Source organism: Pimephales promelas, chromosome 4, assembly GCF_988280905.1.
Source record: "Pimephales promelas chromosome 4, fPimPro1.hap1.1, whole genome shotgun sequence".
NCBI lineage: Eukaryota > Metazoa > Chordata > Actinopteri > Cypriniformes > Leuciscidae > Pimephales > Pimephales promelas.
This window is the reverse complement of record NC_142772.1, coordinates 11,414,473-11,430,761: the sequence shown is the minus strand read 5'-3', so window position 1 is coordinate 11,430,761 and position 16,289 is coordinate 11,414,473. Positions and strand designations below refer to the sequence as shown.

At 41.8% G+C, this 16,289-nt stretch overlaps 1 protein-coding gene and 1 pseudogene across 1 annotated transcript; both read left to right on the top strand.

The window, feature by feature from the left end:
* Positions 1-1,922: 1,922 nt before the first annotated feature.
* LOC148981635 (uncharacterized) lies at positions 1,923-2,837 on the top strand (annotated as a pseudogene).
* Positions 2,838-8,322: 5,485 nt separating this feature from the next.
* LOC148981634 (uncharacterized) lies at positions 8,323-13,221 on the top strand. The gene is made up of 2 exons (XM_089129962.1): positions 8,323-8,854; positions 8,941-13,221. Exons 1-2 carry the CDS (start codon positions 8,335-8,337, stop codon positions 8,964-8,966), a joined length of 546 nt encoding a protein of 181 aa, XP_088986088.1. The 5' UTR covers positions 8,323-8,334; the 3' UTR covers positions 8,967-13,221.
* Positions 13,222-16,289: the final 3,068 nt, after the last annotated feature.

The window sequence follows — 16,289 nt, the reverse complement described above, 5'->3', positions numbered from 1 at the left end:
AGCCCTCTGGTGGCTCTCAAGGGCACTCCAGCTGGTGACCGTTACCTAAGAGCAGCTTCCAGATGCTCCTAAAATTGTCCAGGAGTGAGGTGGAGCATAGACAGACCCGGGGGAGCAGAAGAGGGCCTGGAGACTGAGGCGGAGCAGGCGGCCTTCTTGCCCGAAGACACAGGCGTGGTGGCGGCCATCTTGTCCGAAGGCACAGGCGTAGAGGCCTTGGATGAGCCCGATGTGTATGCAGCCCACACACACAATATGGCTGTGGCCATTAGTCAGTGCTTCATTTTCAGGCACAGGAACAGGCTCAGGAAGTGGAACAGGAGCAATCTGGGGCGAAGACCATGAAGGCACTGCAAGCATAACAAGTACAGCAAGCTATAAGTACAGCAAGCACAGCAAGTACTGTAAGCACAGCAGTGTAGCAAGCATTTAAGCAGCAACAGCAGTACAGAGCTGGAACAACAAAAACAGCAAAAATTGAATGTACTGTACATGTAAATGTACATCAAGCACAGCAGCACAGCAAGTAGCCTACTGTAAGTACAACAGTGCAGCAATCATTTAAGAACCAACATCAGTGCAGACCCAGAAGAATAAAAAGAGCAGAAATTGCATGTAGCCTACATGAAGAACAGAGAGGTTCAGAAGTACAGATAGGATGAAATCAAAATGAACAGGTCTGATGAGAACAAACACAGAATGAAGTAAAAAACCATTTATAATCCAAAAGTAAGAAAGATTAGTACAGCTCTTCATGCTAGTTAGCTTTGCATAACTGGTTAGCATGCTAACCAGTTGCCATTATTTCTAATGTGGCTCTTCAGCTATCACCATAAGCTATATGCTATTACCATACGCTATATAATCATAACATGCTAATCTGGTTAATCTGTTATGGAACTTTCAGTCCTAAATTAGTAGTGATATTTGTAGTATCACTACTAATTTACTGTACATCTTTTATAATGGCGAACATATCAGATGCGTGTCTAACGTTACCTCTGAGTGCAGGTAAGGACACATTCGAGCTCTTCTCGGTGAAGCTGGAGCTGGAATACTTCGAGAAACAGATCCGTGGTCTCCTGGTGAAGCAAGCTGAGCTGTTGGATCGGCGTTCAACGCTTGAAGCATCACGCGCCGATGCTCACAAATCAGTGGTTAGAAACGTTAACTATTTGACTCCGACTTCGTCTACTCCGTGTGTTCCTCTGCCCAGGAGGACGCGATCATCTCGGGCTTCATTCAATCCGGCACCGACACAAGACCATGGACCATGGATCACACAGCGGAAGACACAAGACAGGACCAGAGCTACCTCTCTGCCCCTCCCGGTCTTCGAGATCTCCACTCGGAACCGCTTCTCCCCTCTTCGCGAGCCGGAACGCGACGCCGCCGTGATCATCGGCACATTCATGGTCCGTCATGTCCGCGCTACCTTGGGTAAAGGTAAGGTGCGCACTCAATGCTTTCCTGGTGCTCGTGTTCTTTATGTCGCTGCACAGGTTCCCAAGATCCTAAACGGGGAAGAGTGCGTCGGAGCTGTTGTGCTGCACGCGGGAGTGAACGATATTAGGCTGCGGCAGACGGAGGTTCTGAAGAAGGACTACATGAGCCTGATCGAGACGGTACGCAGCACAGCGCCTAAAGCAACGATCATTGTGTCTGGACCGCTTCCCACGTACCGACAAGGACAGGAAAGGTTCAGTAGACTTTTTGCATTAAATGAATGGTTAATGTTATTGTGTAATGAACAGAAACTGCTCTTTGTAAATAATTGGCATCTGTTTTGGGAGAGACCCAGGCTCTATCGTGCAGATGGACTCCATCCCAGCAGAATCGGAGCGGCTGTTTTGTCGGACAACATCTCCAAGACGTTACACACCAGATGACTAGTAAGTCAAAGTCCAAATCACAGCCTTTGTTGTCCAAACGTAACTAATATGCATAGTGTGGAACATTACATAGAAAATGTGTCTATTCCTTGTTTAGTGAAGCCAAACAATAAATCTAGTGTAGGATCTAGCAAAAATCTTATTGTAATTAAACCAGAAAATCTAAATATCAGTGAACAAAAACAATTTCTAAAGCTAGGTCTTCTAAACATTAGATCGCTCACACCTAAGGCGGTTATTGTAAATCAAATGGTGACAGATAATAATTTCGATGTTCTGTGCCTTACTGAAACCTAGCTTAAACCAAATGAGAATTTCAGTCTAAATGAGTCTAGTCCACCAGGATACTTATATAAGCATGAGCCTCGTCTGATCGGCCGTGGCGGCGGTGTTGCAACAATCTATAAAGATATTTTTAATGTTACTCAGAAAACAGGTCACAGGTTTAATTCATTTGAAGTACTTGTGCTAAATGTTACGCTCTTAGATGTAAGAAAGAAATCCATATTATCTCTAGCCTTGGCTACTGTATATAGACCTCCAGGGCCATATGCTGAATTCCTAAAAGAGTTTGCAGACTTTCTCTCGGATCTATTGGTGAATGTCGATAAAGCAATACTTGTTGGAGATTTTAACATACACGTAGATAATACAAATGATGCTTTAGGGGCTGCGTTTACAGACTTATTAAACTCCTTTGGGGTCAAACAAAACGTCAGTGGTCCCACTCATCGTCTAAATCATACACTAGATTTAATTATATTATATGGACCCAATCCAACTGATATAGATATTATACCGCAAAGCGATGATGTCACTGATCATTACATGGTGACTTGCATAATACGTACTGCTGAAATATGTCATGTTGCGCCACATTATAGACCAGGCAGAACAATCCTTCCAACCACTATAGATAGATTCTCAAATACCTGATCTTACCTTATCTATACCTAGCTTACCTGATCTATTTAAGCTGCTAAGTGAACCCAAACAAACAGATGAATTAGAGGAAATGACTAGCAGTTTGAGCACCATTTTCACTACTACATTAGATATTGTTGCACCAATTAGGTTAAAAAAGGTTAGAGAGAAAACTAAAGCACCCTGGTACAACAGTGCAACGCATGCTATCAAGAGAGAAACTTAGAGCGTAAATGGAAACAAACTAATTTAGAGGTCTTTAGAATCGCGTGGAAAGACAGTATGTCACTGTAACATGGTTCAGGGAAGAAGGAGGCAGGAACCGGATAATAATCAAAAATAAAACTTTATTTAAACAAAATAAACAAACAAATTACCTGCCAGCAGCCCCTCGCGGACGACTGCTGGCTACCCAAAATAAAACATAAATACCGGCCAGCAGCCCCTCACGGACGACTGCTGGCTTACCAAATAAAATATAAAATACAAATAAAAGCAGGCCTGTTCCTCTCTCTCCATCATTCACTCCGTCGCTCCCCCTTTATGGCTCCGCTCCTTCGTGAGAGATGCGAGACCGGTGTGCCTCGCAGGTGCTGCTCATTAGCAATCGCACCACCGGCCTCGCGACTTTCTCTCACGTCCCTCGGCCGTCCTGCTCACCACAGTCACGTTATAAAAAGGCCCTAAAAATAGCCAGGGCTGAGCATCTCCGCAAACTAATAGAAAATAACCAAAATAATCCAAGGTTTTTATTTAACACCGTGGCTAGACTAACAGATAAACAGACATCACCAGAGCAAAATATACCGTTACAGTTTAGTAGTAATGATTTTATGAATTACTTCAATGAGAAAATAGAAAGCATCCGAAACACAATTATAAGCGTACAATCCTCTATGGTGTCTTATGATTCAGCCTCAATTATGGCCCCCCTAGAACAACTACACCGCTTTACAACGATAGGACAGGAAGAGCTAAATAAACTTATCATTGCATCTAAACCAACAACATGTTCATTAGATCCAATACCCACTAAAATACTGAAAGAACTATTACCTGTAGTGGAAGAGCCTCTCCTCAAGATTATTAACTCGTCTTTATCTTTAGGTCATGTTCCAAAAATATTCAAGCTGGCAGTAATAAAACCTCTCATTAAGAAACCGCAATTAGATCCAAATAACTTAGCAAATGACAGACCCATTTCAAATCTTCCATTATGTCCAAAATACTAGAAAAAGTAGTGTCCGCTCAGTTGTGCTCTTTTTTGCAAGAAAATTATATCTATGAAAAATTCCAGTCAGGATTCAGACCGCATCATAGTACAGAAACTGCGCTAGTTAAAATTACAAATGATTTACTTTTAGCTTCTGACCGAGGCTGTATCTCAATACTAGTCCTATTTGATCTTAGCGCTGCGTTCGACACTATAGATCATAAAATACTCTTGGATCGACTACAAAACTACACTGGTGTTCAGGGACAGGCATTAAGCTGGTTTAGATCGTACTTATCGGACCGTTATCATTTTGTCTGTTTAAATGGGGAAAAATCAAAGATAACGTTAGTAGACTATGGAGTACCGCAAGGATCGGTTTTAGGCCCTCTGCTATTCTCAATATATATGCTTCCACTTGGTAATATTATAAGAAAACATGGAATTAATTTCCACTGTTATGCTGACGACACTCAATTATATATTTCATCACGACCAGATGAAAACACTAACTCATCTAAATTGACAGTGTCTCAAAGATATAAAATGCTGGATGACGCGTAATTTCCTGCTATTAAATTCAGATAAAACAGAGGTATTACTTATTGGTCCAAAAAACTACTCACAAAACTTCTTACAATACAACTTTAATATAGACGGATGTCCTGTTACTTTATCCACTACAGTTAAAGACCTGGGTGTTATCCTAGACCGTAACTTGTCTTTCGAAAATCATATTTCATATGTTACAAGATAAGCCTTTTTCCACCTTAGAAACATTGCTAAGCTACGTAACATGCTATCTGTCTCTGATGCAGAAAAGTTAGTTCATGCATTCATGACCTCAAGACTAGATTACTGTAATGCTTTATTAGTTGCTTGTCCTGCATCCTCAATAAACAAGCTACAGTTAGTACAAAATGCAGCTGCTAGAGTTCTTACTAGGTCAAGAAAATATGATCATACAGTATAACACCAATTTTATCATCTCTACACTGGTTACCTATTAAGTTCTGTATCAATTACAAAGTACTACTACTGACCTATAAAGCCCTAAATGGTTTAGCGCCTATGTACTTAACGGACCTTCTTTCGCCCTACAATCCACCGCGTTCCTTAAGATCACTAAACTCGAGGCTTCTGGTCATTCCTAGGATATCTAAGTCCACTAAAGGAGGGAGGGCGTTCTCACATTTAGCTCACATTTAGCCTTCCCGATACGGTCCGAGGCTCTGACCCGCTGACACAGTTTAAAACTGGATTAAAGACGCATCTCTTTAGTCAAGCATTCACATAATGCTTACTTTTTAGTCCTCTGTTATGTCATACGGAACCATTTGCCACTGAAACTGCTTAACGCACCAGTGGGTCTCGACAGCCTTTTAGACAAACGGGTCGGCGCGTATGGTTTGGTTGCGGAGAGTTTGGGTTGCGGAAAGTTTGTGTGAGAGTGGTTTTCTAACACCGACTCCCGTATAATGGAAATCATTATGAACATCAGCTATGCTAATTATTTCCCATCTGCCTTTCTGCTGTTATCTCAGGACGCTTGTCCCGAGAAAAATGGTGTCCGTCAGGTCCAGTTTTGTATCCAGCCTCTCAAGGGGATTCGGATGCCCCAACGCCTGTGATGAGAAGACCAAAGCCTGTGAAGAGACGACTCAACGCCGGCGATATGTTATGGCGCTGTTTTTATATATAAACAATATTTATATTTAATATTTATATATAAACAACCCGGTCTCATCCCAAGACGTCATATAACTGACGTTTTGGGACGTCTTTTGACCATACGTCAATATTCGCCTTTTTAGGGCCCCTAAACGTCGGTAGATGAGGTTATGGGAACCTAACTCTACCCCATACCTAAACCTAACCCTAAACCTAACCCGTCACCTAACTGACGTTAAAGGTAAAGCGTCAGTTGTATGACGGCCCGGGATCGCCATCTACCGACGTTTAAGGGGTTCCTAAAAAGGTGGATATTGACGTATGGTCAAAATATGTCCCAAAACGTCAGTTATATGACTTTTTGGGATGAGACTGTGTTAATATAAACAATATGATTGTTAGCCAGAGGAGAACTGGCCCCCGACTGAGCCTGGGTTCTCCCAAGGTTTTTTTCTCCATCCAATCTGATGGAGTTTTGGTTCCTTGCCACTGTTGCCTTGCTTTTGGCTTGCTCAGTTGGGGATATTTAATATTTAATATTTAACAATATTATTGATCTGTGTTGTACTACTTTCATGTTATCACTGTGAAGCTGCTTTGATACTCATACTTTGGAGCTCAGCTGTGCTCCAAAGATGGCGCCTGTGTGTTCGGCTGGCCGTCGGTCTCTCTCGTAGTTATTTTTATGGATATATCTATGGATGTCTATCTGGGCTTCAAATTGCTGCACACGTCTGGTCTATGACCGACAGTCACTCCTGAACATTCGCACCTCATTTATGGACTTTTACAAGCAGGATGTAGAGCACGTTTTTAATCAAACACACAGAAACACCACTACGAATACATTGGAATGTATTCGCCAGTGGCCGCTTTTCACTTCACGGAGGAAATGCAGAAGGAAACGCGGGAGTCGGGTGGATGCATCATCAGATTGAAAGCTATTGAAAGACTCAGGAACGTTGAAAATCCAAACCATATGTCGGACGGCGATTATGTTGCCCGGCGACCGCTGGCTCATCGGTGGCTTCAATCTATCATTCCCCCGCAATCTTCACCTGTCCATTTGGTTGGCTTACCTCGGGTTGGCCGCTGTCATCGGCAAAACGGTGTGAATCCCGGAAATCTACGTTCTCTGAAGAAAGGCGGAGTTTTCCGCGATGTGATTCATCCGCCCAAAATGGCACTGATCTCCTTGGTCAACAAAACCTTCCTGCTCAACGACTTCTTCTCCTCTCATAGTTTGGATTTCATGTTCATCACGGAATCCTGGACTACGGTTGGTGATCTAACCCCCTTTTCTGAACTAGTTCTGAATGTGGTGCCATCGATTGCTAGACTTCACTTCCTGCTCAGCTACTGTTCGGACGCTCCTGCTTACTGCTCCGCGTTTTGCTCAATCGCTTTAATATTTTTTATATATTTTATCTCCTTTTCACCTAATTTTAACTTCAGCAAATCAGCACAGTGCTCAGACGCTGGGATTACTTAAAAAGTACTTCACACTTTTTTTCAACCAGCCTCTCACTGCTTACATTCCGGGGAAGAGAAAACACAACTCCCAGTCCCTACATTCATAAGGATAAGAAAATGCCTCTTCTGGAATCTACTTGCTGCTCTAACTGCCACAGACTTTTACAAAGGATAGCAGTTCTTGAATCAAAGTTAAATTTGGGACTGACAAACCAGACGGAAGGCACAACAGAGCTCCGACATGGACGCCCTCAGCACACAGCCGGTGAGTCCCATAAATCTAGTGCTCCTCGACAGGCTATTCTGACTGTAGAGAAACAAGCCGATCGACTTACAAATCGATGGCACAAACAGGGAGCGAGACACAAAGGCACTCGAGACATCAGATTGTCACGAGCACCACATATTTCAGCAGTAGCATCATCTACCCCAGATACAGCTCTGACAAGGATTGCAAACACTTGTCTCCTACCACCGCCTATTCATCTTGAGAACAGATTTGAAGTATTAATGAATGCGGAATCCCTGAATTTGACGAATGTGATCGAACACAGACTGAGTCAGCCTGTAGCTAACACTGATGCTAACCGGCGCTCAAGGTCGAGCAGACAGCGGCGCTCAGCTCAGAGCACAGCGGGGCCCATGACTCTGATAGTGGGCGACTCCATAATCAGAAACATTAGTAGCAATGATACAACTACATGCTGCCTTCCACAAGCAACAACTTCTAATGTAAACAGGGAACTTCAGAACATTCTTATGAAACATAAGACTGCAAATCGACTCATCATTCATCTGGGGAAAAATGATATTCATAAAGAGCAACTCCTTAAGAAGGATTTCAATGAACTTTTTGAAACACTTAAAAGACTTAAAGTTAAAACATTCATCAGTGGACCACTCCCAGCAAGAGGAACAAACAGGTTTTCATGGTTGCTTGGGCTCAACACATGGCTGCAAAAAACCTGCAATATGAAAGGAGTCAACTTCATTGACAACTTCAATCTTTTCTGGAGTCAGAGGCAACAGTCTCAATGGGATGGCCATCACCAAAACAAACTTGGTTCAAGAGTGCTAAAGGACAATATCTACTTCTCCCTCCATCATCCTGTGTGTGCCAATCCATTCAACCTGAATGGCACTCACACACCTGGACAGAGTATGAACAACCACAGGACTTCACTTCAGCACCTGAATGGACATATTGCTGACACATCACACAAGGACAATGATAACACCACTCAGCCACAACAACCTCTGCTCACGGATACAATCTCAGCAGAGCCCTGCCCACAGAGCTCACCACAGTCAGACTATGACATATCAGAACTGCTCCCAGATTCAGCACCCAAGGACGACTTTCTGGAAAACAGCGAGGGAAACCAGGACAGCATTTTACACCCTCCAATAACACCAGAGCAACAGCCCATCTCACCTGACACGTTATCCGTCTCTCCAGCATCTCCACTTCTGTGCTTCTCAGAGAAAATGGAACAACTGGTGTCTGCTGGAACCAAACTATCACACTCTTTTGCTGCAAGCCCCCAGATACCAACCAAAAAACGGCAGGCCCCACAACCACCAAAGCCTGCGGGCCCAGCTCGCCCTCCCCCTCCTCCTCCGAGAGTTCTTCGGCCTCTGCCACAGCGCCAGGGCCGACACCCTCCCCCATCGGCTCGAGGTGAACCAAAAACAACTGATACCAGCTCTAAGTGATATATTTCGGGTCCTCACTATGAAAACAATAACTTTATCAAATGTTTACAGAACAAGCGGGAACCCAGTGTGCCTGAATCTTTCTCTATTGCTGTTCATTTACATAATAGAAAATCTAAGGTCTTCAACAGCCATTCAGCAAACCCATCTAATCTGGTGCCTATTACACGCCAAACTAAGACTGCTGTGGGGACAAAAAGTAAGACTATTAAGTTAGCAGTTTTAAACATCCGCTCCATTAAAAATAAATCACTTCTAGTCAATGACTTAATAACCACACACAACCTGGACTTCATGTTTCTAACTGAAACTTGGCTAGAAGACAGCTGTAGTGCAACAGTCCTAAACGAAACATCCCCTCCAAATTTTACTTATATGAGTGTCTCCAGAGCGGGTAAGAGAGGTGGGGGTTTAGCTGCTCCTTTTAAAGATGTTTATCATTGTAAGCAATTATCATTTGGGAATTACCCCTCTTTCGAATATCTGGGTATTGTGTTAAAAGGTGCTCCACGTATTTTACTTATCATTGTTTACAGGCCTCCAAAATACTCTCCAGCCTTTGCTGAGGACTTTACAGTACTGTTATCAACAATTGCCTCTGAGTTTGACTGTTTTGCCATTGCTGGAGATTTTAACATTCACATAGATAATGCAGAAAACAAAATGGCAAAAGAAATCAAAACTGTTTTAAAAACTTTTGATCTGACACAGCATGTACATGGTCCCACACACAATCGTGGACACACTCTAGATTTACTAATCAGTAACATGCAGAACGTATGTGGCGGAAGACAAAACTTGTAGTCCATTATAACATCTACAAAGACAGCATCTACGCTTTCAATAGGGAACTAGGCAAAGGGAGACAAATTTTCTTCTCAAATATTATAAACAGCAATATAAACAACACACACACTCTTTTTGCTACTGTAGATAGACTGACAACCCCCCCCCCCCAAGCCAGATTCCCATAGAAATGCTCTCAGAAAGGAAATGCATTGAGTTTGCTTCTTTCTTCTCTGAGAAAATCAATAACATCAGAAAGCTGATCAGCACATCCTTGAGTTGCTCTAGGGTCAGGCAGATCAGACCACAACCTGAGAAGGTAGTTACTATGTCTGATTTCGAAGAAATTGATGGCACAATTTTGGTAGAAACCGTACAGCACCTTAAAACATCAAACTGCACCCTTGACACACTTCCCACATCTTTTTTCAAAAGTGTGTTAAACTGTAGAAGCAGATCTCCTAGAAGTGGTAAATGCCTCCCTTCGCTCTGGGAGTTTTCCGAACTCCCTGAAAACTGCAGTTGTCAAGCCCCTCCTGAAAAAGAGCAATCTGGATAAGACCATCTTAAGTAATTATAGACCGATCTCAAAACTTCCTTTCATAGGCAAGATCATTGAAAAGGTTGTCTTCAATCAGCTGAACAAATTTTTAAGCTCAAATGGATATTTTGACAATTTTCAATCTGGTTTCCGATCGCATCACAGCACGGAGACAGCGCTCATAAAGATAATAAACAATATTCGCTTAAATACTGATACAGGCAAATTATCTGTGTCGGTACTACTCGACCTCAGTGCTGCATTTGACACTGTCGATCACAACATACTTCTTGGCAGGCTGGGAAACTGGGTGGGGCTTTCTGGGATAGTCCTAAAATGGTTCAGGTCATACATAGAAGGGAGAGGTTATTTTGTGAGTATGGGAAAACATAAGTCTGAGTGGACATCCATGAACTGCGGAGTCCCTCAGGGCTCGATACTTGCGCCACTCCTATTCAACCTGTATATGCTCCCAATGAGCCAAATAATGAAAAAGAACCAAATCGCTTACCACAGCTACGCAGACGACACACAGCTCTACTTAGCCCTATCGCCTAACGACTACAGCCCCATTGACTCCCTGTGCCAATGCATTGATGAAGTAAACGGTTGGATGTGTCAAAACTTTCTGCAACTAAACAAAGACAAAACTCAAGTCATTGCGTTTGGAAACAAAGATGAAGTTCTCAAGGTGAATGCATACCTTGACGCTAGGGGTCTAACAACTAAAAATCAAGTCAGGAATTTTGGTGTGTCTCTAGAGTCAGACCTTAGTTTCAATAGGCATGTCAAAGCAATAACTAAATCAGCATACTATCGTCTGAAAAATATTTCAAGAATTAGATACTTCGTTTCCAGTCAAGACTTAGAGAAACTTGTGCATACTTTCATCACCAGCTGGGTGGATTACTGTAATGGCCTCCTCACTGGCCTTCCCAAAAAGACCATAAGACAGCTCATACAGAATGCTGCTGCCAGGATTCTGAGCAGGACCAGAAAATATGAACACATCACACCAGTCCTCAGGTCTTTACACTGGCTGCCAGTTACATTTAGGATTGATTTTAAAGAATTATTACTGGTATATAAATCATTTAATGGGTTAGGACCTCAATAGATTGCAGATATGCTCACTGAATATAAACCCAACAGATCGCTCAGATCATTAGGATCACATCAGCTAGAAATACAGAGGGTTCACTCTAAGCATGGAGAGTCTGCTTTTAGCTATTATGCCAGCCGCAGCTGGAACCAGCTTCTAGAAGAGATCAGGTGTGCACCTACAGTAGTCACATTCAAATCCAGACTCAAAACACATCTGTTTAGCTGTGCCTTTATTGAATGAGCACTGTGCCACTGTTCGTCCGACTGTTATTGTACTTCATTTTATTCTAAATGGTTTTAATTTACTGTATTTTATTTTTATCATAATTTTTATTTTTCATTATTTCTTATTTTTTATTCTAAACTGTTTTAATTATTCTGATTTCTTTTGATTATTTTAATTTCTCCTATGTAAAGCACTTTGAATTGCCATTGTGTATGAAATGTGCTATATAAATAAACTTGCCTTGCCTTGCCTAGTTCCAACTGACTGTTAGTTTTTTAACTCCCCCCGTCCGAACAGACGAGGGGGCGGTATCGTGACTATTTTTAAAAACTCGTTCTCTGTGCGATGCCGGACGGTTCCTGTCAGTGCTTTCTCAAGTTTTGAAGCTCAACTACTTCATTTAGACTGGAATGGCCCTATTTTATTAGGGGTGATTTACCATCTTCCACACTCACTCAAGGACTTCATTCAGCAATTTACAGAATTCATTGGTAATATCACCACAACCTATGACTGTTTTCTATTGGTGGGTGATTTTAATATCCACGTTTGTTGTCAATCTAACACTCTGTCAAAGGATTTTCTCAGCCTCATGGAATCTTTTAACCTAGTCCAGTAGATAAATGATTCCACTCACATTAAGTGGCGGCAGTGGCTCAGTGGTTCATGTGGGTTGTCTACAAATCAAAAGGTTGGTGGTTCAATCCTCGGTTCCACCTGACCAAGTGCCGAGGTGTCCATGAGCAAGACACCTAACCCCAGCTGCTCCCAACGAGCAGGCTAGTGCCTTGCATGGGTGACACTGCCGTCGGTGTATGAATGAGTGTGTGAATGGGTGAATGTAAGGCAAATGTAAAGCGCTTTGGTGGCCATTTGGTCTATGAAAGCACTATATAAATGCAATCCATTTACCATTTACATTAAGGCTCACACTTTGGACCTTGTGCTTTCATATGGGATGGTGATTAGTGATGTTGTGATATCTGATTTTATGCTTTTGGATCATAAGCCAATATTATTTTCTACATCTCTTCCATGCATTGCTCTAACCACCAGTGCAGATGTAAGACTGTCTAGATCATACTCTCCTCATTTTGGCTCAAATTTTAACGAGCACTTTTTGAACTCCCCCACACACTCGCTTCTGAATTCTCCACTATTGGAATTAGATGCCGACCAACATCTCGGTCTGTTGTTTAGATTACTGCAATTCACTTTACTGCGGTTTCTCGAAAACTCAAACTGCTCGTCTGCAATTGGTGCAAAATGCCGCCGCAAGATTCCTCACAAATAGTCGTAAAAGTGATCATATCACCCCAATTCTGAGGTCCCTTCATTGGTTGCCCGTTAATTTCAGAATTGAGTTTAAAATCCTGTTATTTGTGTACAAAGCTCTATGCAACCAAGCACCTAGCTACCTAATTGAACTGCTACAACCTTATACTCCATCGAGAAGTCTGAGATCAGGCGAACAAAATCTGTTAGGCCCTCACTGCAGACTTAAACGCAGAGGGGATCAAGCTTTTTCTGTGGTTGGGCCTCAGCTGTGGAACAATTTGCCCATAGACGTTAGGATAGCCCCTTCTGTGATCTCTTTTAAGTCACTTTTAAAAAACGCACTTGTTTTCTTTGGCCTATAAATAAGGTTGTTTGTGTGTATGTTCATGTATATATATACATATACTGTATATATGTGTGTGTGTGTGTGTGTGTATTTATATGTGTATATGTATATAGGTATATACACTCACCGGCCACTTTATTAGGTACACCTGTCCAACTTCTCTTTAACACTTAATTTCTAAGCAGCCAATCACATGGCGGCAACTCAGTGCATTTAGACATGTAGACATGGTCAAGACAATCTCCTGCAGTTCAAACCGAGCATCAGTATGGGGAAGAAAGGTGATTTGAGTGACTTTGAACGTGGCATGATTGTTGGTGCCAGAAGGGCTGGTCTGAGTATTTCAGAAACTGCTAATCTACTGGGATTTTCACGCACAACCATCTCTAGGGTTTACAGAGAATGGTCCGAAAAAGAAAAAACATCCAGTGAGCGGCAGTTCTGTGGGCGGAAATGCCTTGTTGATGCCAGAGGTCAGAGGAGAATGGCCAGACTGGTTCGAGCTGATAGAAGGGCAACAGTGACTCAAATAACCACCCGTTACAACCAAGGTGGGCAGAAATGCATCTCTGAACGCACAGTACGTCGAACTTTGAGGCAGATGGGCTACAGCAGCAGAAGACCACACCGGGTGCCACTCCTTTCAGCTAATAACAGGAAAATGAGGCTACAATTTGCACAAGCTCATCGAAATTGGACAATAGAAGATTGGAAAAACGTTGCCTGGTCTGATGAGTCTCGATTTCTGCTGCGACATTCGGATGGTAGGGTCAGAATTTGGCGTCTACAACATGAAAGCATGGATCCATCCTGCCTTGTATCAACGGTTCAGGCTGGTGGTGGTGGTGTCATGGTGTGGGGAATATTTTCTTAGCACTCTTTGGGCCCCTTGGTACCAATTGAGCATCGTTGCAACGCCAGAGCCTACCTGAGTATTGTTGCTGACCATGTCCATCCCTTTATGACCACAATGTTCCCAACTTCTGATGGCTACTTTCAGCAGGATAATGCGCCATGTCATAAAGCTGGAATCATCTCAGACTGGTTTCTTGAACATGACAATGAGTTCGCTGTACTCAAATGGCCTCCACAGTCACCAGATCTCAATCCAATAGAGCATCTTTGGGATGTGGTGGAACGGGAGATTCGCATCATGGATGTGCAGCCGACAAATCTGCGGCAACTGTGTGATGCCATCATGTCAATATGGACCAAACTCCCTGAGGAATGCTTCCAGCACCTTGTTGAATCTATGCCACAAAGAATTGAGGCAGTTCTGAAGGCAAAAGGGGGTCCAACCCGTTACTAGCATGGGGTACCTAATAAAGTGGCCGGTGAGTGTATATCTCCTTTGAGTATGATGCTAGTATTAAGTCTGTTACTGTCTTTTCTGTTTTTTATTTTTGATAACTCTGAGATTGCTTGGGCTTGGTTCTAAGCTGTTCTTATCTTTGCTGTACTGTTCTATGAATTGCTGCTATGCATGGTGTTAGTGTCTTTTCATTTTGTAGTCCTGTAAAGCACTTTGGTCAGTCATTGGCTGCTATAAAATGTGCTATATAAATAAAATGAACTTGAACTTGATACAATCTGTATTGTGAAAAGCGCTATATAAATAAATGTGACTTGACTTGACAATTCATTCTTCTTCTTCTTCTTCTTCTTCTTCTTCTTCTTCTTCTTCTTCTTCTTCTTCTTCTTCTTCTATAATGGTAGTCATTAATGGCATCCCTATGAACCACAAATAGCAAAATGATTAAAATTGGCACACTTGTAGTAATGGTAATGAGTAGTAATCTGACCAATTTTGGATGATTTAATCTAATATAATACACTCTGCATTTACTTCAAAGTTCTTCATTTTGACTCTGAATTTCGGCAGCTGTGTAGATACATGTCTGCCAAGTGGAGCAATAAGATAAGTGCAGGCACCTGACCCATTGATAGTGGGTTCAAGTTCTGTGTAGGATAACCTTAAATTTGTGTATAAAGTTGTCATTTCAATTCCTTTACAATCTGGGGAAGAGCTGTACTAATCTTTCTTAATCTTTGATTAGAAATAAGTGTGTTTTTTTTTTTGTTTGTTTTTGCTTCATTCGGTGTTCGTTCTCATCAGACCTTATGTTCATTTTGATTTCATCTTATCTGTACTTCTAAACCTCTCTGTTCTTCTTGTACATTCAATTTCTGCTGTTTTTATTCTTCCGGGTCTACACTGCTGTTGGTTCTTAAATGATTGCTGCACTGCTTATCACTGTAGGCTACAGAAGGCTGTGCTGCTGTGCTTGATGTACATTTACATGTACAGTACATTCAATTTCTGCTGTTTTTGTTTCTGCTGTTGCTTCTTAAATGCATGCTGCTCTGCTGCTGTTCTTGATGTGCTGCTGTGCTTGTAGCTTGCTGTACTTGTTATGGTTGCAGTGCCTTCAAGTGCTTCACCCCGGATTGCTGCTTGCAGCTATATTTTTCCTATTTTCCATTGATAGGGCTGCCATTGACTCCCATTCGGGAAAAAATAAAAAATAAAACTAACAGATAGAATAGGGGCTATCCCCTTCGGGGCTTGGCCCCTAATTAACATAACTTAAAGATCACTGCCTAGTACCACCTAACCGCTGCAAATCCACTTTATCGTTGATAGTGTCACCATTGAAATGCATAAATTCGAATTAAAAAAAATATAAAATTATATGAATACATTTATATATTACGTATATACTATAAATTCACTTAACTTAGTGATTGCTATGAGGATGTGAAGAGACTTTTAAACAGCATAAATATTTCTGGAATAAACCCAGCATTTAATCTAAAAAAGGTATTACCTGATGATGGAATAAATTCAAAGTTTAAATTAATAATAATAATAATAATAATTCATTTCCATTTTATTCATTTCCATAATTCAATATTTCCATATCATAAATCATTTAGTGTTATACTTTTTGTTTGAAATCATGCACTGTCTGTTCGTTAAAGAGCCCTGATCATTACTGCTCACTCAACAGTTTGGTAGTAAATAGGGATGACATCATAGTCTGATCATTAAGAATCCATTTAGCATCTGGCATCTGTGCCTTTAGTACGCTGCATCTGTGTGTGTATACTCATGTTCA